This window comes from Meleagris gallopavo, chromosome 1 (assembly GCF_905368555.1).
Source record: "Meleagris gallopavo chromosome 1, MGAL_WU_HG_1.1, whole genome shotgun sequence".
NCBI classification, from domain to species: domain Eukaryota; kingdom Metazoa; phylum Chordata; class Aves; order Galliformes; family Phasianidae; genus Meleagris; species Meleagris gallopavo.
This window is the reverse complement of record NC_139404.1, coordinates 6068031-6087318: the sequence shown is the minus strand read 5'-3', so window position 1 is coordinate 6087318 and position 19288 is coordinate 6068031. Positions and strand designations below refer to the sequence as shown.

The window sequence follows — 19288 nt, the reverse complement described above, 5'->3', positions numbered from 1 at the left end:
GTGATGTACCTAGGGCTGCGTTAAGTGAATTAGCTGATACTGAAGTCAGGGGGAGAGATTCAGCCTGATGATTATACAATAGCTGCATATACAAAAGGCAGAGAAGAACAGAGTTGCTTTTTATCTGCTGCACCTACCCCTCCCTAACAATTTTAAGCCTTGGATAAACATCAGAACATAACAGATAAGATTTTGTCTGCTTTTTCCTCTCCAACATCAGTCACTGGAATAAGCTGACAGCTTTCTCAAAGAGACTGTTGCTCAATGAGAGCAGCACTGTCTGGCCCTAGTGGAGAAGTTATGGGGTTGAATCCTTTGGCTGCTGTTGCAAGAGTTCAGGCCAGATGCTCACCTTAACTCCAACTAACCTTAATAATCCATTAATATGTGAAGATATCACAGCTTTGGAAAGAGGTCAGAGAAGACTTGCAAGAATAAAGAACTGTCCAGTGACCTGTAGAAAAGTCTGCTTTGTTTCCTGAAGATATGCTATGTGCTGGGCAGCTGTTGCCTCCTCCATCTAGGACCCATCCAGAGACTTTACGGAACATTTTAGAATCTTCAATCATGAAAGATAAGATTCAAAATGTATATTTAACTATTAGAGACTAAAGTCACTTCTTCACTGATCCTCCTATTCCCATATTTCTGAGTCAGCCTCTTAACTATCTGCCTCTCTTTTCTTCCAGACTACTCAACTTCAGCTTAGTAAATAGCCAGACACTTCCAAATATTATAAATAATATTAATAAGAAGTTGAGAACTAGAAAAGAGCATACTGCAGTTCTCTCTCATGACACTCCCAAATCCCTTCCAACCTCAGCAATTTGATCTCCTCTTAAATGAAATTTTTTGATGAGCTTCATTATAAATAAAGAAACTTGGCCTTTGATTAACATATTATTTAACAGAGCTCTCTTTGATAGAGTGAACATGTTTTGATTTGGACTGAATGTTGTACATGGTAAGTTATTTAATTACCACTGTTGTTTTTGTGGAGGTTTTTAAGGCTGGATATATCTGGTATTTTCATCTATTCTCAACATTTTAATTTCTGCCTGTAACAGATTATAGCAACACTTTTAAATCAGATATTCTTATACAAAAAGTTTAAGTGAGCAATGAGGCATTTCTCTTCCTATTTAAGTAGCATTTCAACACAATTCCTAAAAAACTATGCCAATCTAGAGAAACAGGCAGTACTAATACATAAACTTCTGGCCATTCTGTTGGCAAACTTAAATCTATAGAGTCACGATGATTTACATCTGGATTCGCATCAGCTGGAAAACTAGATTCAGGATAACAGCATCTAGCAAAGTCAATGATGTGGAAATATTTTTTTGGCTTTGCATTGCACACTGTGGACGGGATTAATTTCTCCACTTTTGGCAGTCTCACAGTTTAAGCTAGTCTAGCCAAAACTGTTCTTTTGGACCATCTCTCAGATAAAGAGACATCTAACTTCAGTGTGCTGCCTTTGGATTTGTGTGTCAGGATGAGCTGAACTGTGCTCTGGACATACTCCTGTACGGAAACTGATTGAGATGCTGAACACAGACCATAAACACAGACAGACAGAGGTAGACACAGGCCTTACAGATGAGTCACATGAAGGGGGTTGTATCCTGCCCTTCCTGATCTATAAGCAAGGGGTCTGCTTTTGTTCAGTGTGCAGAACTGGTGCCATTCTTTGAAAATGCAGAATGTGATCACCTCCAACAAATCTTGAGCTAGGGAATCGTGAACCAAAGTGCATTTTTCTGTAAAACACAACTAGACAGCAGAGACTTATGCAGTGTCACAGTACAGGTAGGATAGCCTCACATGAGAGCATGAACAATGAGCAAAACTACTAGATGCTGCTGATGCTTCTCTGTTTCTACCTCAGACTTCCTGTGCTACCTTGGATAAAGTATTCACTATGGTTGCTTTTTGTTTTGTTTTGTTTTGTTTTGTTTTGTTGTTGGAAGGCGGGGCTGATTCTGCTGCTTCCCACTTGCTGGCTTGTTTAATAGAAGGCTACACCTTCGAAGTGCAGGTATGTTTCTATCATGCCTATTTATTTCCTGTTCTTAAGACCAAGGAATGCTCTTGGCAGGGTTTCTAAGTATACTAAAGTAAAAAAACAGAGACCTGTGTTCATCTGTAGTGCACAGTTCACACAGTACTTGCAGTAGAGAGTTGGGCAAATCCCTCATCTTCTCATCTATATTTCTGAGCCAACATATAAAATCCTGGAGACAGGAAAGCTGTCTGGGCACTTGATGAAAGAGAATACTATAGAAATGTGTCCTCTCACTGCTGCTCTGAATAGAAGAATCTATTTAAATTACACATGTAATACCATGATTTAGCAAAGAGATGGTTTCACATGTGTGTTAGACCCTAGTCTTTATTTTACTTGATAAATATCTGAGAGATACAGAAAGCCATATTCCACAAATAAAAGGGCTTCTAGGACACTCCATATGATGTTTGCTAACTTGGCACTATTTTCTGGGTGGTGATATCCACTAGGCTGTGCACTCTCTCCATTCCTCTTTGCCTCATCCTATTTCCTTTCTTGTCTTCCAGAATACTGTCTGAAAATAATACACATACACGCTGCCAGTTTGGTACTAAGGTATCAAAAATATCAGAAGAGACATTTCCAAGATTTTAAGGTTTCTTTCTAGAAACACCGTTTTGGTTTCAGGGCAGCAAAGAGAGAATAGGCAAAGAAAACAACAGAATCATACAATGGCTTGGGCTGGAAAGGATCAGAAAGATCATCTAGTTCCAACTCCCTCCTGTGGGCAGGGAAGCAAAAAAAAAAAAGAAGGTTGGCTTCCTCTCTTTGCCTATATGGAGGACTACTGTAGACCTTCATCCACTCCACCCATGAGAAGAGAAGAGCCAATACTTCTGGAGCAGAATTAGCTTTCTGGTGCTGCTTTCTAGGCTTCAGGGCAGCTCCAAAACTGGCTTAACTACATAAGCATTTCCCAAATAGTGATCCACAACAACAACCATGTCAGTCCTATTGACAGCTTTCCTTTATGCAGCTCTCAGTTACACTCCACAACTGCTTGTCACTCCCTAATGCACAGCACAGCAGGAAGCCCAACATTTACTTTGCTATCAGTTACCTACAAATCTGTTTTCTGTTCACATCCCGCTTAGTCACTTGTAGAGGATGTGCATATGTTAAAAAGCAAAGCACACCACTCAGCTCTGAAAGATAACTTTGTCCTTGTTTTACTTAATGGAGAGTTAAAATAATTCAGCAAGTATTTTGCTCCAGTAAAGATGATACAGCAGCTTGCAGGGATCAATACTACTGAAAAATGTAAGGTTAAGCATCTCTGTGACTCTAAGCATGAGAAGTTGCAGAGAACACATGCTTTCTTTTGGGAGAGTCTCCTGTCAAATTTATATTGGCATTTTTCTGAATCTAGAATCCTCTTTCTTGGTGTGAATTAGGCTGCATTTCTAATTCTCTCATGCCTTCCTGAGCCCAATGGCTCCAAGGATTAGATAAAATGGATCTGCCTTAATCAGCTCCTGACTAAAAGGCGGACATTCAAGGGGGCCCAGAGAAGCAGAGTTGGCCAACATGTACCTTATGAAAGTACAAATTCAAATTCCTGCACCTGGGGAGGAGCAATGTGTTTCAATGACACAAACATAGGATGCATGGGCTGGGAGGAGCTCTGCTGTAAACAGCCTAATAGTTCTGATTGCAGGTGACCACAAGCCAGCAGTGTGCTCTGGGAGGTAAGAAATCCAACAGTGTCCTGGGCTAAATGGAAAGGAGCAGAGACAGGAGATCCAGCTGATTCTTCTCCTTCAGTCAGCACTTGTTAGATCTTATCTAAGTGCTACATCTAGTTTTGTGCTCCTCACTGCAAGAAAAATGTTGATCAACTGGATGGAGCTCAGAGAGAGACCGCTAAGGTGGTCAAGGACTAGAGGACTCATCCTGTAGAGAGATGCCAGTAGAGGTGCGCTTGTTCATGCTGAAGAGATGGCTTCAGGGGGACATAGCAACAGCACCTCTGCACCTGTGACATGCAGGAATCTGGAGATTGGCTGTTCAATGCAGTGTATGGCAGGAGGAAGAAAGGGAAATTGAAATAAAAGAGGTTCAGTCTGGATATAAGGAAAAACCTTTTCTAAGTGAAGCTTGTCATGCATTGGAACAGATTACCCAGACTGATCAGTCTGTGCAGTTGCAAGTTTTCAAGTCCTGAGTAAATCAAGCTCTCAGTAACTTTATCTGACCTCACTCTTGACCCTGTTTTGAGTTGGGGTTGGACAACAGACCTTCTCAAGGACTTCCAATATCCTATGATCCTAAAAAAAGAACAGTATTACAGAAAAGCAGAAAAAGTCAAGCAACAATGAAGCAGAATAAAAGAAAGATGAAAAATGAATATGGGTTGGGAGAAAATGGAACACAAGATCTGGCTTCTGTTTATAGGTCTGTTTACAGGCATAGAGAGTGAGACTGAACATGCCACTTAACTCTTTGCTGTATTTATGATCCTGGTCTGCCTCAACTATTTCTTACGTAAACTTTCCAGGGCTAGATCTACATCTAACAAGGGGAGGTCATGACCTTGCATGATTCCTATGGATTTTAGATTCATTTTAGTTTCCTTTTGATTTAGCAATATGCAACAGAAAATAACATTGTAGTAACAAGATGCAAAGAATGGATTTTAAAAAATTATGAGAAGAGAATACATGCACTAAGAAAAGAAAATGAAAATTATTCTATTTCTAACATCTCCCCAGTCAGTAACACAGAAGACGTAAATGATAAGAGCTGGGGACAAATGGAAAAGAAATATTAACCTTAAGAAAAACATCTCTAATTTTAGCAAGTTGAATTTAAAATCTTCTGTTTACTACTCAAAATCACTTGGGTAAGCAGAATATTCTTTGTCTCTTTGTTAGTACAAGAGGGATAATAAAGCTAACAGACAACACTGGATTTAATGATAATCAGATTACGGCTCTGTTTTCTTTTCCCTTTCTAAGCTTCAGTTGCAAAAAACAATGATGTCTGCAATGATGTCATACAAACTTTATCTAAACAAGATGAACACCTGCGGGCTTGAGTGAAAGTCCAAGGATACTAGTCACAGTTTAGTTGTGTTCAACAAAGTCTATGCAAAGCTTCCAACTTTGTTCTGATCTACAGCATCTTATTTTGGTTGTGGTGTTCTTTTAAACAAACAAAAAGGGGACTCAGCTGTAGGAGTTCCTTGTGTAGCAGTGAATCAACACCACCAATCTGATGTTATGCAGGATTCTGGCCAGAGCTGATCCTAGGTGTTTAAGGTCAGTCCACTCTTCACATATCTAACACAGTTATCTAACAATAACTGGCTGGTTTAAGAAGATAGAAGCCATAAAGTTCACTCCTAGGTGAGACTTAAATGCCTCCAACGGAAAAGCTAAGCAATTGAAGTATAGGGATGATGGAGCATGTGAAATGAGCATTATAAACATGGGTGTGGGGGAGAATTGGGAAGTCAGTCACACTGCCCATGTGACACTGCTCTCAGGAATTTGCAGTTGCGTTTCTGTCTGAAATGAACACACTCCAAGGGCTCTGACTGCACAAGGAACATTTTAAAGAGGAAGAATAATTAAGCGATGACAGAGGCATCATCATTATTAGATAATCACAACCCAGGGGCATTAACAAACATTGAGTGTCTCTAATCCCATGGGGTCTAATTATTCTGTGATAATAACCACACCTCCAAGTTTTAATTTATTCTTGTGGAGAACGAGGGGGGGAAAAGGAGAAAAAGGGGCATTTTAATATTTTTGCTGAAAGAAGATGCAGTTGGCCTTTCAAAAAGGCTCATCAGTATTCTAATCTAACTAGTGTATTGTGATTGGCATTAAATTGTCTGCCCTTTATGGTGATCTCCAACCAATCTGAGTATCCATCCTCATACAAACTGGTGGCCTGCCAGTCACTAACACAGTGCCATCATGCACCCGTTCTGCTTCTCAGGGCAATTTTTGGCAAAGGAAATGTGGATTTTCCTGTCTGGGAGGTTAATTCTCCATGAAGTTCTCTGACAAACACACTGCCCATGGCATGGAGGGATGAGTAGAAACTTGATCATTTTCTGCTACCTGGAAGTGCTGTCTAACGTGTCAAAAAGGAAGATTCTAGGAAGTGTAAGTGCTCTGCTTGTGCTTGGAAAGAATAAAATAAAAGTGACAGATGCACTCCAGGGACAGAGAACCAGAAAAGCAAGAGAGGAAGAAAGAGTTGGCAGGAATGAGAATGACAACACAGAGAGACTTATACTGATATCACAACCTTTCCTGAGTAAGTCAATGTCCCTCTATTTCTTCATTACTCAGAGGTGAACAATCCCTATGAAAAATTATCTATGACTTCTCAGGATACAGGAAAAGAAAAATACTACTGAGTAATGGAGGAAGGGAGAACAGCAGCCTCTCAGCACTCAATCGCATCTGCGTGTCTCTGGCACGCATGTGCAAGTGAGTCTAAGCAGGAACAATGAAGAGGAAGAAGTCTTTCCCGATAGTGATCCTTTTTGCTGAAGGTGACTTTCTGAGAACACCTTTATATTTCACAATGTTCTGTGCATGCATGCTCACATACAAGAAAAAAGAAGCAAAACCAACCCAAACAGAAAGGTGAACTAATTCATTCAAATTCTTTGCAAAGACAGAAGAAGCAAAGTAGAGACTTCAGTTAGACTCCATACTCTTCAGGAGTACTTTCAGGATTGCTGAGCATACTTATTTGAATCTACGCTGTTGTGTTAAAGGGTACATTTTCCTTTGAAATTATAAAGATGGAAGAGAGTAAAAAGTAAATTAATGTCTTGGGCCAGTTCCACACTGATGCTTCTGTTTTGTTGAAATGCATTATTTGGTGAAGACACGTTTTCACTTCACAAACTGCAAAGGCCATTAGTAAGGCAGTCAAGGGCTAAATTTATTAGTTTCAAACCCATTCAGTTGTTGAAGATGCTTGTGTTTGGCCAATGCATAAAATAAATCAGGGGCTACAAATTCCATTAACTGTATCTTTTCAGATAAAGTAAAATAACATTCACAAACTCCAATTCCCATTGTATTCCACATCTATCCTGCTTCAGGAAAACAGGCCATGAGTAGCTTGGACATATGCTTAATTTGCTAGGATTGCAGGAGCAATGCTGGCAGTAGTAAATGTTAGATATTTGAAAGCTCCTCTGATTGCATGAGTTTTGCTTAGATTTGGATTTGTTTCCTGAATTCTATGAACTCCAACTTTTTCTTGGCTTGGACTTCTTGTAAGATATACAGCATATAAGCTCACACATCTACCTGTGTAGCCAAGTTGATAGTATTGTATTTCTTTATTAGAAAATAGCCCTGAATAAGCTTGAAATAATACTTCTAATGAAAGGAGAAAAACAGGCTTTTTTTTACAAAGTGGGATTCTTGTGGCCTGAAATAAAGATTAAGAGTTGGGAAGAGAGACACTTTCAAAATATAATGTATTACAAAGTGTTATTTGTATACTGCAAGCAAAGTAAATCCAAAAAGGTGCTTAGGCAATGGATTTAATACTTTAGGAGTATGATAATGTACTAATGTTTAAAAAACAAACATGTCTTCTGTTGAATTAGATCCTGCTAATCCACGGTTTAGTACTGTACACGGTTTCCTAAAAACAACTCTGAAGAATTAACCAGCAGAATTATTCGCTGAAAAATATGCATGTGTTTCTATCCTTCAACTCTGGAGATCATGCAGTTTAAGTAAAAAGACAGATATCTTTCTGTGCCCTAAATTCCTAAAATACTGATGTTTATTTTAAAAAAGAGTCAAGGTGCTTTTCAAAATTGTCTCCTCCTGAAGTTGTCCAGCAGCCTCACACTTCTTCACTGAAGGTTCTGTCCACTCAAAACCCAGCCATTTAATAAGTAAACTTCCTTAAGATCCCTTAGGCTGAATTAACATACTCCTGCTTAGAAATCTGTTTGCCAGGAGAATATACAATGACCTGATACATTTTACAGGACAAATATGTGAACAGGTCATTCTGATTAATCAATCACAAGCCTGCTGCCACCTGCATCCGTCAGGTTCATTGTTCCAAATGAGGAGACAGGGAGAGACATTGCTGATGCAGGGATGCTCCATGAGAATTAATCATCCTTCTCTCCTTTTACTACACTGAGGCTCTGGGATATTTTGGACACAATTCACACTCTTTAGGCAATTTATATGTTTTGAAACATCATTAAAAATACAACTATAGGTCAAAAATTCATGCCCATTTCCCTAGTTTTGGCTCTAATACACATGCTTGGATCAGTACTTAGGGGTGACTTAATTAGCAGATGGACTTAGCACCAGTATATCTCTGCAAGGAGCATCATCATCTCTGAGCACTAAGAGCAGTCACAATCATCCGTTTGTTTAGAAGCTCAAGCACAGACTCAATACTTAACAGAAAGTAGGTAGGGCTGGTTCACACACAACAGTTTGGTGATATACCCTCTCCATTACAGACAGCAATCTTCCTGAACTATGTAGTTAAGCGATGGGCGCTGGGTGGTCGGCATGCCAAGGCAACATTTTCTTCCCTAGCTTCCTTGCAAATACGTAATTTGTGGAAAAAAAAAAATGGTGCTGAGATCAGAGTTAAGACTTGGACTGCTCTCTTTCAGAGCACTAAGATAATGGTACTAATAATAAAACTCCATTTAAATGTAACATTGAAAATCATGTATTTGGGATGTTTAAGCAGCCATTCACCTGAGGCATCCATTTGGTAGGCAAATGGTATACGTAAACCTTTATTTAAGATACATGTTATATTTAGCAACTGTTTTTTTATCCTAGCAACAATTAACATTATGAGAGCTAAGTTTCCTATGTACTTCAAATCAAACAAAGCTCAGTTTAAATGTTTTTGTAACAATGGAACCTGCATTAATTCCACATAAGATGGTGCAAAAATAATCAATTTGTACTCCAGTATAAAGAGTGCCATTCTGCATTTTAAACCGATCTCTTCCAACATGAAACATCTAGTCCAATTCAGTCTTCAGCAAACTGTCAGACCTTCCTACACACCTACTGGCAGGGTTATTTTTGGATCATCCTGGAAGCAAATCACAGCTATCTCAGTGGGTATACTGGCCTCTAACAAAACGTCGTGGCGGCAGCCTTGCACTGCTGATTGGAGAAAAATGTATTGTACTGAAGTGAACAAAAAGAGAATCTTCTAAGAATGATTATTTGAACACTCTCCACTGCTTCTCAGCTGAAGCACCTTGTACATTCCATAAAATCGCTAACATTTCAACAATTGTGTTCACAACATGAATACCTTCAACTAACAAAGACAATCTTTATGCCATATTAGGGGGTAGAAAAAATAACGAACCGCAGATTTTAACTGTGAGTTATAATTCTCCGCTTTTAGCAGGGGGAAAAGTTGAAGTAATTCTTCCAGGACAGACAATAATGGTAATATTTTTTTCTTCTCTTTTTTCAGTTTATTCTATACTTCACAGAGTTCCTTCCTTAGGGGGGAGGCAATAATACTTCAGTGTCAGCATCTATCTGAAAATGAGTATTTTTACATTTTTTATGTGAGGAGGGCTTTTTTCAACATAAGGCTTAAAAGGTGAATTCTGACAGAACATGGCAAAAGCTGGGCTTGATTTTAAGAGGTTGTTAAAGAAAAAAGTCTGTCTTTCTACACTGACAGTGTTTTTTGCACAGATTTCCTTTTAGGTTTACGCAGCAGATAAACCTGAAGAGTTCTGTTACTGAAGCATGAATAGCTAGTTCAGTGGTGTGAATAAATAATAGTTTAGAGAATCAAATAATCGTGAAAATCAAGGCTCCTAAGTCTGCAACTGAATTAGCTTCTGGTTTAGCAATTCTTGCACAGCTCAGAAGTTATACCGAGTATCACAGAATCATAGAATCGCAAGGTTGGAAAGGACCTATAAGATCATCTAGTCCAACCGTCCCCCTATTACAACCCACTAAGCTACTATGTTTATGCAGATAAATTTGGATTTATAATTAGATGTTTTGTCTCTTCACTTGCACATAGAAGAGCTTCCCTACTGGCAACTGAAAAACAGTTATGTAAGAATTTTAAGAAACAAAATTGACCTGCTCTATGTGGCTCTGGTTTGAGCAGGAGCCTGGAGCAGAGAATCTGGGTAGAGATCCTTCAAAACTCTGTGATTTTGTGTCTTTCATGCTATGACATTCAACAGTAAAAATCTATGCAGTGGCGGAAAGTTAGTTATAAGATGAAAAAATAAGTTGGCATCAGAAACCCAACTTCCATATTCTTCCTTTTCAGAGTGCAGTTATGTTTCTGCTGTTGCTTAATAGTAGTTTACAAAAAGATAGCAGGAAATTTTTTACAGTACCAAGATTGTACTACTCATGAAAGCCACAAAAAGAACCCAAACATTATCCTTGTGAAAATTAGGGTAATGGGTCATGTAAAGCAAAGTGAATGTCAGATGTTGGAGGGAGATACACTGATCTAAATTCATATGTCCACCTTGGCAGGAACAGCCTTTCTGTGGGCTTTGTGCTAGTCAGAATTTCTGCAGGATATGGCAAGGATATTCTCTGGAGAACAGGTCACAGTCCCTAGCACTCAGCTGAGATTTGTCCTGCCCAAATTAAGTGCCAGTATACCTGACATAGTTCCTCCAACCTCCTTGTTGATATAACGAGAAATGCAAACTTCTGGGAAGAAGCAAGGGGAAAGTTGAGACAAACTGGCTCAGAAAACATCCATGGCTCTACAGAACTGGGTAGAAGTTACCCCAAGGCCATGCCGTTACATTAAGAAATACTGCAGGCACTTGCCTTTAAAACAAGAACATATTCTAAGTAAGTGAGTGAAATGAAAAGAAATTGAAGAATTAATTAACCAAATAGAGGTGATTAAAGTAAATAAAAGAAACAATTATCATATCAAAATAAAAGACAAGGAAGATGATTAAATGAGTCTTCAAAAGACCCATGAGAAACTCATGAAAGACATAATATGCATTTACCTGGTTTTCATTCTTTCATGATTTCATTTTCATTTTTATTCACTAACATCTGATAATTGCAAGAAACAGTTGCTTTAACCATGGGCAATTTAAACCATTTTAATTTTTTTTCCAGGGCCAAGAGACAAAAGAACCTATTTATTGCCTAAGGGGATTTTTACTAAAATGAAAGCTTAATCTTTTATGTTTTTTTAAGCAAAGGCTTTTAAAAAATCATTTCTAACAATGCTGTAGGGAGAGACTTCCATGGGTATGCAAAATTGAAATTATAAATTTACAATTATAAAAAAATTAATAGTTTGGGGGATTGCATTGTCTCTGTTCTTTCTGAATGAATAGTGTTTCAAGCTTAAGAGAAAGTATTTAGTACATGAAGGAGAATGACTGTCCTTAGACTCTGTGGCGGTCAAAGCTTTTTAGTAAGTATACAGCACATATGAGAGAAAGATCATTGGAATTTGCTTGGAAACATGTGAATCTTGAAGAAAGAGTTTTTTACAAATTGAACAATCACTACTGAATCACAGTGAATATTTTTCTTGTGAGCACGTTGCAATTAGAAATCAGCAGCAGAACTTGACATGCTCAAACATCAGATATCATGCCGGTTTCTCACCTCCTGGCCTGTTTTTCTGTGTTGCCAATGCATCAACATTGGTCTGACCTCCATTGTTAACAGTCTGATGCATTGAAGTTTGCTAATTTTATCTAGATGAATTTGAACAGAATGAATTTGCAAGATGAATTTGAACAGAAGTAACAACAATCTGGGATTCTTATGACAGACACAGACAAAGGACAAAATAAGAGCATGGTTGGTCCTGTGTGGGGCTACATGTTGGACTCAATGATCCTTATGAGTCCCTTCCAACACAGGCTATTATATGATTCTGTGATTCCAGGTTTTGGTCGAAGACACATTGAAGAGAGATCTTCAGGAGGGATACAGTTACATAAGGGTAAAAATGTGGATGTGATTTATGATGTGGCTGGTACAGTTTAAGGCATTATAGAAGTACGTGCTCAAGTCCATTCCTGTTCACAGTAAGATTTTGGCTTTAACAGCATCAAGGAAATAATTCAATTTAAGCATGTACCTTTACACTCTCCTAAATTTGGGTAGTTTTCCGAACTGAGAAATATTAATTTAATGCATTATCTGGAGAGGCACAAACATTTCTTACTGGGCTTTGTGCAGGCTTTGAAATCAGACAAAATAATTTACACTTATGAAACACAACAAACTGAAGTGTTCTATTAAAAGAAAACTAGAACAAAAAAATATCCTCAAGGCCTCTAAACATTCACACTCTGAGAGGCACATTTAAATGTTTTCTGCCAACATATTTCAAATTCTAATGGAAATACTTTGAGCTACTCTGACAAGCTTTATTGAACTAAATTCATTTCATACAGAGCAGAGAAGAACCATTGAAGATATTGTTTAGGTTTAAAAAATACTTAATAGGGTAGAGAATGTGGAACCAGGCAAGAAAGCTCAAACTGAAAGACATTTTATCAGGGACTGTTTTTAGGCTGGTTGTGCAATAGAAACAAGTTAAGGAAGCTACAAAATATGGATTTTCTCTTTGGTATGCCAACCTGTCCAGAAGACTGACTGTAAGAAGCAACTGTCATTCAGAATACACCATTTCAGAGGTTAAATGTCCTGGATTTTTTGAAAATATCATACCTTTAAATTGTGAGCCAGAATAATTAATCTCTTCCGAAAACCCTGCTACTTGCTCTAAGATGGCACCCCAAGAACTCTTATCTTGAAAAAGTACCTTCCCAGCCAAAGCATCTTCCTAATCTTCTGTAGGCTTGGACATTGGCTAAAGTGACTCATTCATCCAGGCATTCAGGAGCCTGGGTTAGGAGGGACCAGCAACTTAGCCAGGCTGGATAGGGAGATTGTGTTAGAGAGGGAGATAGGAAAATGTGGACCTGAAATGTGAATTTGGGTCCTGTGCTAACACGATAAGGCAAATACCACAACAGAAGCATGCTGCTGCCTGAGATTCTCATGCCCCACAACTGGAAACTGGAACTGGATAGGAAAGTTCACTTCTAGACCATCTGCACTGCTATGCAGTATGTTTAGTTGTTTTAAGAGGTCTAGTGAGTGTAGCTCAAGAGATGCTGAGTATGCTTTGGGAGGACAGGCTACCCAGACATTTAACATCTAAACTGCAGATATAGTACACAGCATGCAGGAAATGCAACATTTCTCTAAATAGGTGACATGAAGACAGTGGAGCAGAAGCACAGACACTCAGGCTACCCTTCTGCAATGCATTAAGATCCAGCTCCAGGATGGAGACAAGAGTAAGCTCAGACTTAAAAAAAAAAAAATAAATAAATACAAAAAATCAGCAAAATCAAACCATTTTTCCCTAATTTACTTCTCAAGGCTGTTGTGACTGATTATTTTTAGGTCAAGATGAGGCTCACATAAGAAACAGCAAAAGGCTACAGAAACTTACCATTCAGTCAAGCTGCCTTCCATTTAACCTCTCCCCCAAACGAACAATAAAACTGTAGTATAATGGTAAGTGTTGTCCAGCTTTAACACCCGGCACCACATTTGATCCCAGTTTTATTGTGCAGTGAAGGCTGTTTTCCTTACTGATGTGCTCAAACCGTCTGCCATGAATTACTTTTTCATGGGGAATAAATACACACTTAAACAAGATTAAACACAAATGTTCTTCAGCGGTGTCTAAAATAATATGAATGTTCTTTAGAACAGCAATAAACACACTTCATGATGCAAATAATTACACCCTACAGCCTTTATCTTTACATAAGCGGCCAGATTTTCACTCAGCTACTTCACTGTAAACCCGGTATAACTACACTGAATCAACATCTCTCTCCATGGACTCCAGAGATGCTGAAGTGTTACTGAACTCTTGATCTGTGTTACCTCAGTATCAAAGGCTTTGCAGACATGGGAAGTTCATGGATGAAAGTCTACATGATGGTAATGGAGGCACCACTGTCTCTTAGCCTACCCCTTATTTCCCCCATACAGTTTTGGGTAATTAAGTCAGATTGTGGCTGTGCACTCCTTAAGCACCTGATATCAATTCTGATTCCCAGTTAGGACCACAAGACAGCTTCATAGAGGCTACAGCAAGGAAAAGAGAAGGAAAAAAGGAGAGAAGGACTGCATAAAAATTTATGATGGGTGAAGAAAAAAGTGCATGATGGGCTTAGAGTCAAAGATTTGTCTCCTGGGGATTAAGAAGTACCACCTTGTTTAATCTTTCTGAAGGACGGGAAGGATTAGCTCATGTTTTGAATTCTTTCTGAAAAGTTAAAATTAGCTTAAATTCTCATTCATTTGTAAACTTGATGTAAAGCTTTGCAAGATGGGTCTGTTAGGCTTTGACGACCCCTGAAATGTGTCTGCAATGGAGAACAAGTCCATATTGGACAGCTTGAAAAATAAGTTATTTTCTTAAAAATAACAGCAACAAAAATGTATTCAGTTATTAAAAGGGTTTCCAGAACTTACACAAGCACAGAACTTAGCCACAGCATGGTATCAGTTTTAAATATTTTCTTTCTATTTGCTCTCATTTTTGCATTTTGAAAGCAAGCATTCTGCTCTTACCCGGACTTGTGAGGGCTCCCAGAGCACCAGTCGTTGTGGAGAGAGGATTTGCATTGGTGGTAGTAGCTGAGGTTTGGGCGGCGGCTGCTGCAGCTGCTAAAGTTGCCAAATTCTGTAATTGTAAAGCGTTCATGCCTGTGTGGAGAAGCAATAGAATTAATTAAAAGGTGCCATAAAAAAAACCCAACAAAACCCAAAAAACCAATAAACTATTTTCAGTGGGTGTATCTTGCCATGAGATTCAGTTCCTTTTACTCCCAGAACAGTTATAATCTGGGAGCCACTTAAAGCCCCCAGATAGCATCTCTTACCTTTCTGCCTTCATAGTCAGAGAATATGGCAATGGCACCAGCCTACAGTTAGGAAAATTAAATCTGGTTGGTGTCACTTCGATAAGGGAAGAGTGGAATTAGAAGTCATTTAAACTCTGTGTGAATCCCAGGAGCAATACTATTTCCTGACACAACAGGGGGTGTAATGAAGATAACTTAACATTTAAAACACATTCAATATAGGGTCATATAATTAGGATGAACATAATTTGTTTCCCGTGTCCCATCTGAATGTATCTACTAAGACTGCTCTGTGCAGTAGCCAATAGTTGTACTGATTTTCCTTTGGATAGTTCATTTCTAAAACCAGGTAAGTATTAAAAGCATCAAATTAGTATCAGACTGATCAAAGAACCATCACTGAAGCGGAGACTTTCAGACCATAAGCTCTATATTGTGATAACAAGAGTACTCAGTCAGCTGTTACTTCATTATTTCAGAAGATATGGGGGAGATACACCTGCATTTCAATGAAGATCTTCAAGAAATGCATTCGTTTAAACAGCAAAGGATTTAACTTAGATGGTGAGTTACAAAGGACAAACAATAAATACAAATTATGTGAAAAGGAAAAAAAGATGATCAAGGAACAGCAAATGGCAATCATTTGACTTAAATCAGAGCAATTGGAAGTCTCTTTTAAGGCACCTTTCTTTTAGATTGGACTATGCCAAGTACTTAGGCCCTTATTCTAGAGAGGACTGTTTCAGTATGAGACTATAACACAGATACAAGTTAGGTGCTAATATTAATCAGATTGGATCCTTCTCAGAATCCTATGGATAAGATACAACTGTCCAAAGAGGTGATCATGAGGCTGAATGCCAGCATATTGGCATGGAAGAGATGTTTTGGATGGCAGTATGAGTTTACCAAGTTGGTTTGGACATGAGAGATCTCCACGTTTGAGCCCTTGGTAGAATTGACAAAGCAGACATAGACCATAAAATAGACCATAAACCATAATATTAGTTATGAAGCTTATATGAAGAGTAATACTTTCTTTTAGATCAAATGACAGAGCTGAGAAGACTACCTGAGTTTTGGGGAACATTCAGAGAAGAGCTCAAGTGCCTGAAAACTCATTTTTTTCATTTCTTTTTTTTTTTTTTTGAACGTTAGCTTGTCTAACAAGACAGAGATATTACTTCTTTGTGCACACTTTCTCATACCAGGTGAACCTCATATCAACTTGGAGAAGAAGAAGAAAAAAAGGAGTTCAAACATAAGACTTTATAAGCATGTTTGAGAAGGAAAAAATGAAATAGAGAGGCTTTTTTTTTTTGTGAATTTGGTCTTCAGGTACCTTCTACTTTCCCCTTTTATAAGAAATATAAGTAATACAGCCAAAAATGTCCAGCAGACATTGTACATCTTCACAGAGCCCCTTTTTCACGCCACACTGTAATGGACATTTGATAAAGCAGTGGGTTGGCTCTTTGACATGGCAGCATGGATTTCTATCACCCTTTGGTAAGTAATTCATCAGTAGGATCAGTCATAATCAGCTTATATTTCTTCTGCAGTGAGGTTTCCACTTCCAACTTTTTAAACAGTACATATAGCAGGATGAAATAATAGTGAGCAAATCACACAGAACAGTACAGGAGCTTCCTCAAACCAAATCCCACATGCTTCTGGAAAATGTGTGTACCTTTCTCTAAACATCAGTTTGGAAGTAAATAGATTTACAAGCAATTTAATACTGCTTTCTTTATTGCATTTCATATAGAAGGCTTTGTGCATGCATGCAAAGCTGAAGAAAGCTGTAGCAGCAAAGAGTGTGAGCACAGAAGGATGGGAGCTGGAAGGCAATGTTCATACATTGTACAGCACTCAAGGAAGTGGCAAAACAAGGTCAACAGGCAGTGGAAGAAACAGCAGCTCTCTTGGGCCCTGTGTGTCACTGTCGTGCCTGTATGGATGCAAAACTAACACCAGCATTGCATCATCATGAAAAGCATTATTTGATAGTGGGACATTTCCCATGCAAGGACAAGAGGGATCTGTCAAATTGAAGAAAGAGTTTCTCTGCCAAAAGGAGATTAATAAACAAGTGAGGCAGTGATGGAGTTGTTTCCCCACCCAGTCTGTTTGAGCACAGAGGTGACTAAAAGACACTGGCCACCAACCAGCTCTGCAGATGTTATGGGGTGTCAGCTACAGTGCCTTTAGGAAAAAAAACAACCAACCTGCCTGCTGCAATCATGAGAAGGAGCCCAAAGAGACCCACTGCACTGAGTGCCCCAGAGTGGCTGTCAGCAGAGGCTTGGGGCACATGCGGTCACCCAGCCTGCCCCATAGCTGCTTGTATCAGCCAGTTTATCATTTGATACACAACCTCTTTAGGATTCATTTTGCTCCAACTTTCAAAAGAAATAACTCTTGTCATTACAGTTTTATGTTCCCTAGGCAGTTTATCATCTTTCCCTTCATTGGCTTTGCCCATCAACTTGACAAGTGCGTCAATATCCCACTTGCTAGGACAAAATTGGAGAAGGGAAACCAAATACTCTCAAGTTCCAAATCCAAAATGTACTTTTCTTTCAAATGGGGATTTTGATTCAATTGAACTTCAGCCAAGGTATAGTTCTGTGGGACTAATCTGCTCGGTCATTCTCTCCTTTTTCACACACTGTCTTCACACATTTCACATCCTGCAACTTTTTTAAAACAGTCCCAAATCCCGCAATGGAGCTGGACTGAAAATGAGTAAATCGTTCTCATTTGAAAGTGCTGCTCACTCAGCAAATGCACCTCTCTCTGAAGAAATGCAAATTGCTTAACGCTGAAGAGCAGCCTCACAGGCAGAGTTACACATGAAAAATGGAAGTCCCCCTGTAGGGAAAAAACATTTCTGGGCAAGGAATAACTCTTGATCTTCATGATAGAGACAATGTTGGGAATTAAAGTGAGATGATAAAAAAACAACACAACAGAATCACAATACAGTTTGATTCCATTTTTAATAACATGTATTTACCAATGTGCTATTAGCTTGGCAAATAATCAAAATTGCAAGGAAATTCAACTTTCATTTTGCTATTTGGCAGATTAAAAAAACAATTAAATTATGTACAAAACAGATGCACGGTATGCCTTGCTTGAAACTTAAGATTTTTTAAAAAATTATTTATAAGGATAGGGGCATGAAAATTTAATTTAATGTTCACCTTAGGTAATTTTGTGTCTTATTGTTCACAGCAATTACCATAAATCTACATATCAATAAGCAAGAACAGATGTCAGTTGTTACAAGTGCTTGCCAATCAGGCCTGTTAAAAAGTGACAGATGGATGGTGATAGAACATTCTCATAAGGCCTATTAGCACATTCGCAGGAAATTTCTGTAGTGCTGCACAGTCACAGATGCAGTTCTGTGAAAACATGGGGAAATTTGAGAGCACGAGATTTATATTCTACAACTCCTTGCTCTGCCTCTGACACAAACTTTCATACAATGAGGCAATTTGCCTCGTTTCAGTCACCACAGCTTTTCTCCTGTGATATCTGTAAATTTGAAATTATTGATTGTTTGTAGAGGAGGCAGCAGAATCACAAACCATTCCTGAAGTCTTCCGAGATCTCTTCAGATCTGGGTTTCCAAATATCATAGTAAAATCATATTAGGAAATAGCTTAATTTGCTTGCTGAACAAATGCTGATAAAGCACTGACCACATTTTAGTGACAAGATATGCACAGAGAATTTCAAAATCAGTGGTGATAATCAGAGTTGCATCTGAATCACTCATAAGCAGTTTCCAATAGCTAGACCTCTGCTGTTGCCTATCTTTCTTTGGAAACTGTATCCATCCTGATTATAAGGATTTATTCCTTCTGAATTATATTCTGACTGCAGATTAAAAACTGTGGATTAAGGTAAAATACGTTAATCATTTCTAGGCCAAAAAGCATCCATTTCCTGGCACTGATACCGGCCATTCTGGATGCTTACGTTAGAAACTGGGGGAAAGTCTTTTCAGGCTGAGTCTGAAAGTGCAATGTTACTCCAGCAATATTTAAAGAATTGAAAGGGACAGGAGACTGTTACCTCCATTAAATCATATATACGGTGTGCCTACCTTTAGAAAAGCTGCTTATCTCAGAAGTGCTTAAGGTATCCTGACTACTTACTGTTTGACTTAGGAAAGCCCCTAAAACAACTTTTAAGTCCATATTGGATTCTACCTTGGTAATCATGTTATTTAAGAATACATGCTGAAATCCGACTGAAAGTTAGAACCATCAGTT

At 38.5% G+C, this 19288-nt stretch overlaps 1 protein-coding gene across 16 annotated transcripts in view; it reads right to left on the bottom strand.

Moving 5' to 3' along the window:
- Positions 1 to 19288, bottom strand: part of CELF2 (CUGBP Elav-like family member 2) — a 370306-nt gene that overhangs the window by 24217 nt on the left and 326801 nt on the right. For all 16 annotated transcript variants that reach the window (XM_085215689.1, XM_085215679.1, XM_010720047.4 and 13 more), the window contains one exon: positions 14704 to 14838. In XM_085215689.1, the coding sequence (XP_085071815.1) occupies positions 14704 to 14838 (135 nt within the window). The remainder of the gene's footprint in view (positions 1 to 14703; positions 14839 to 19288) is intronic.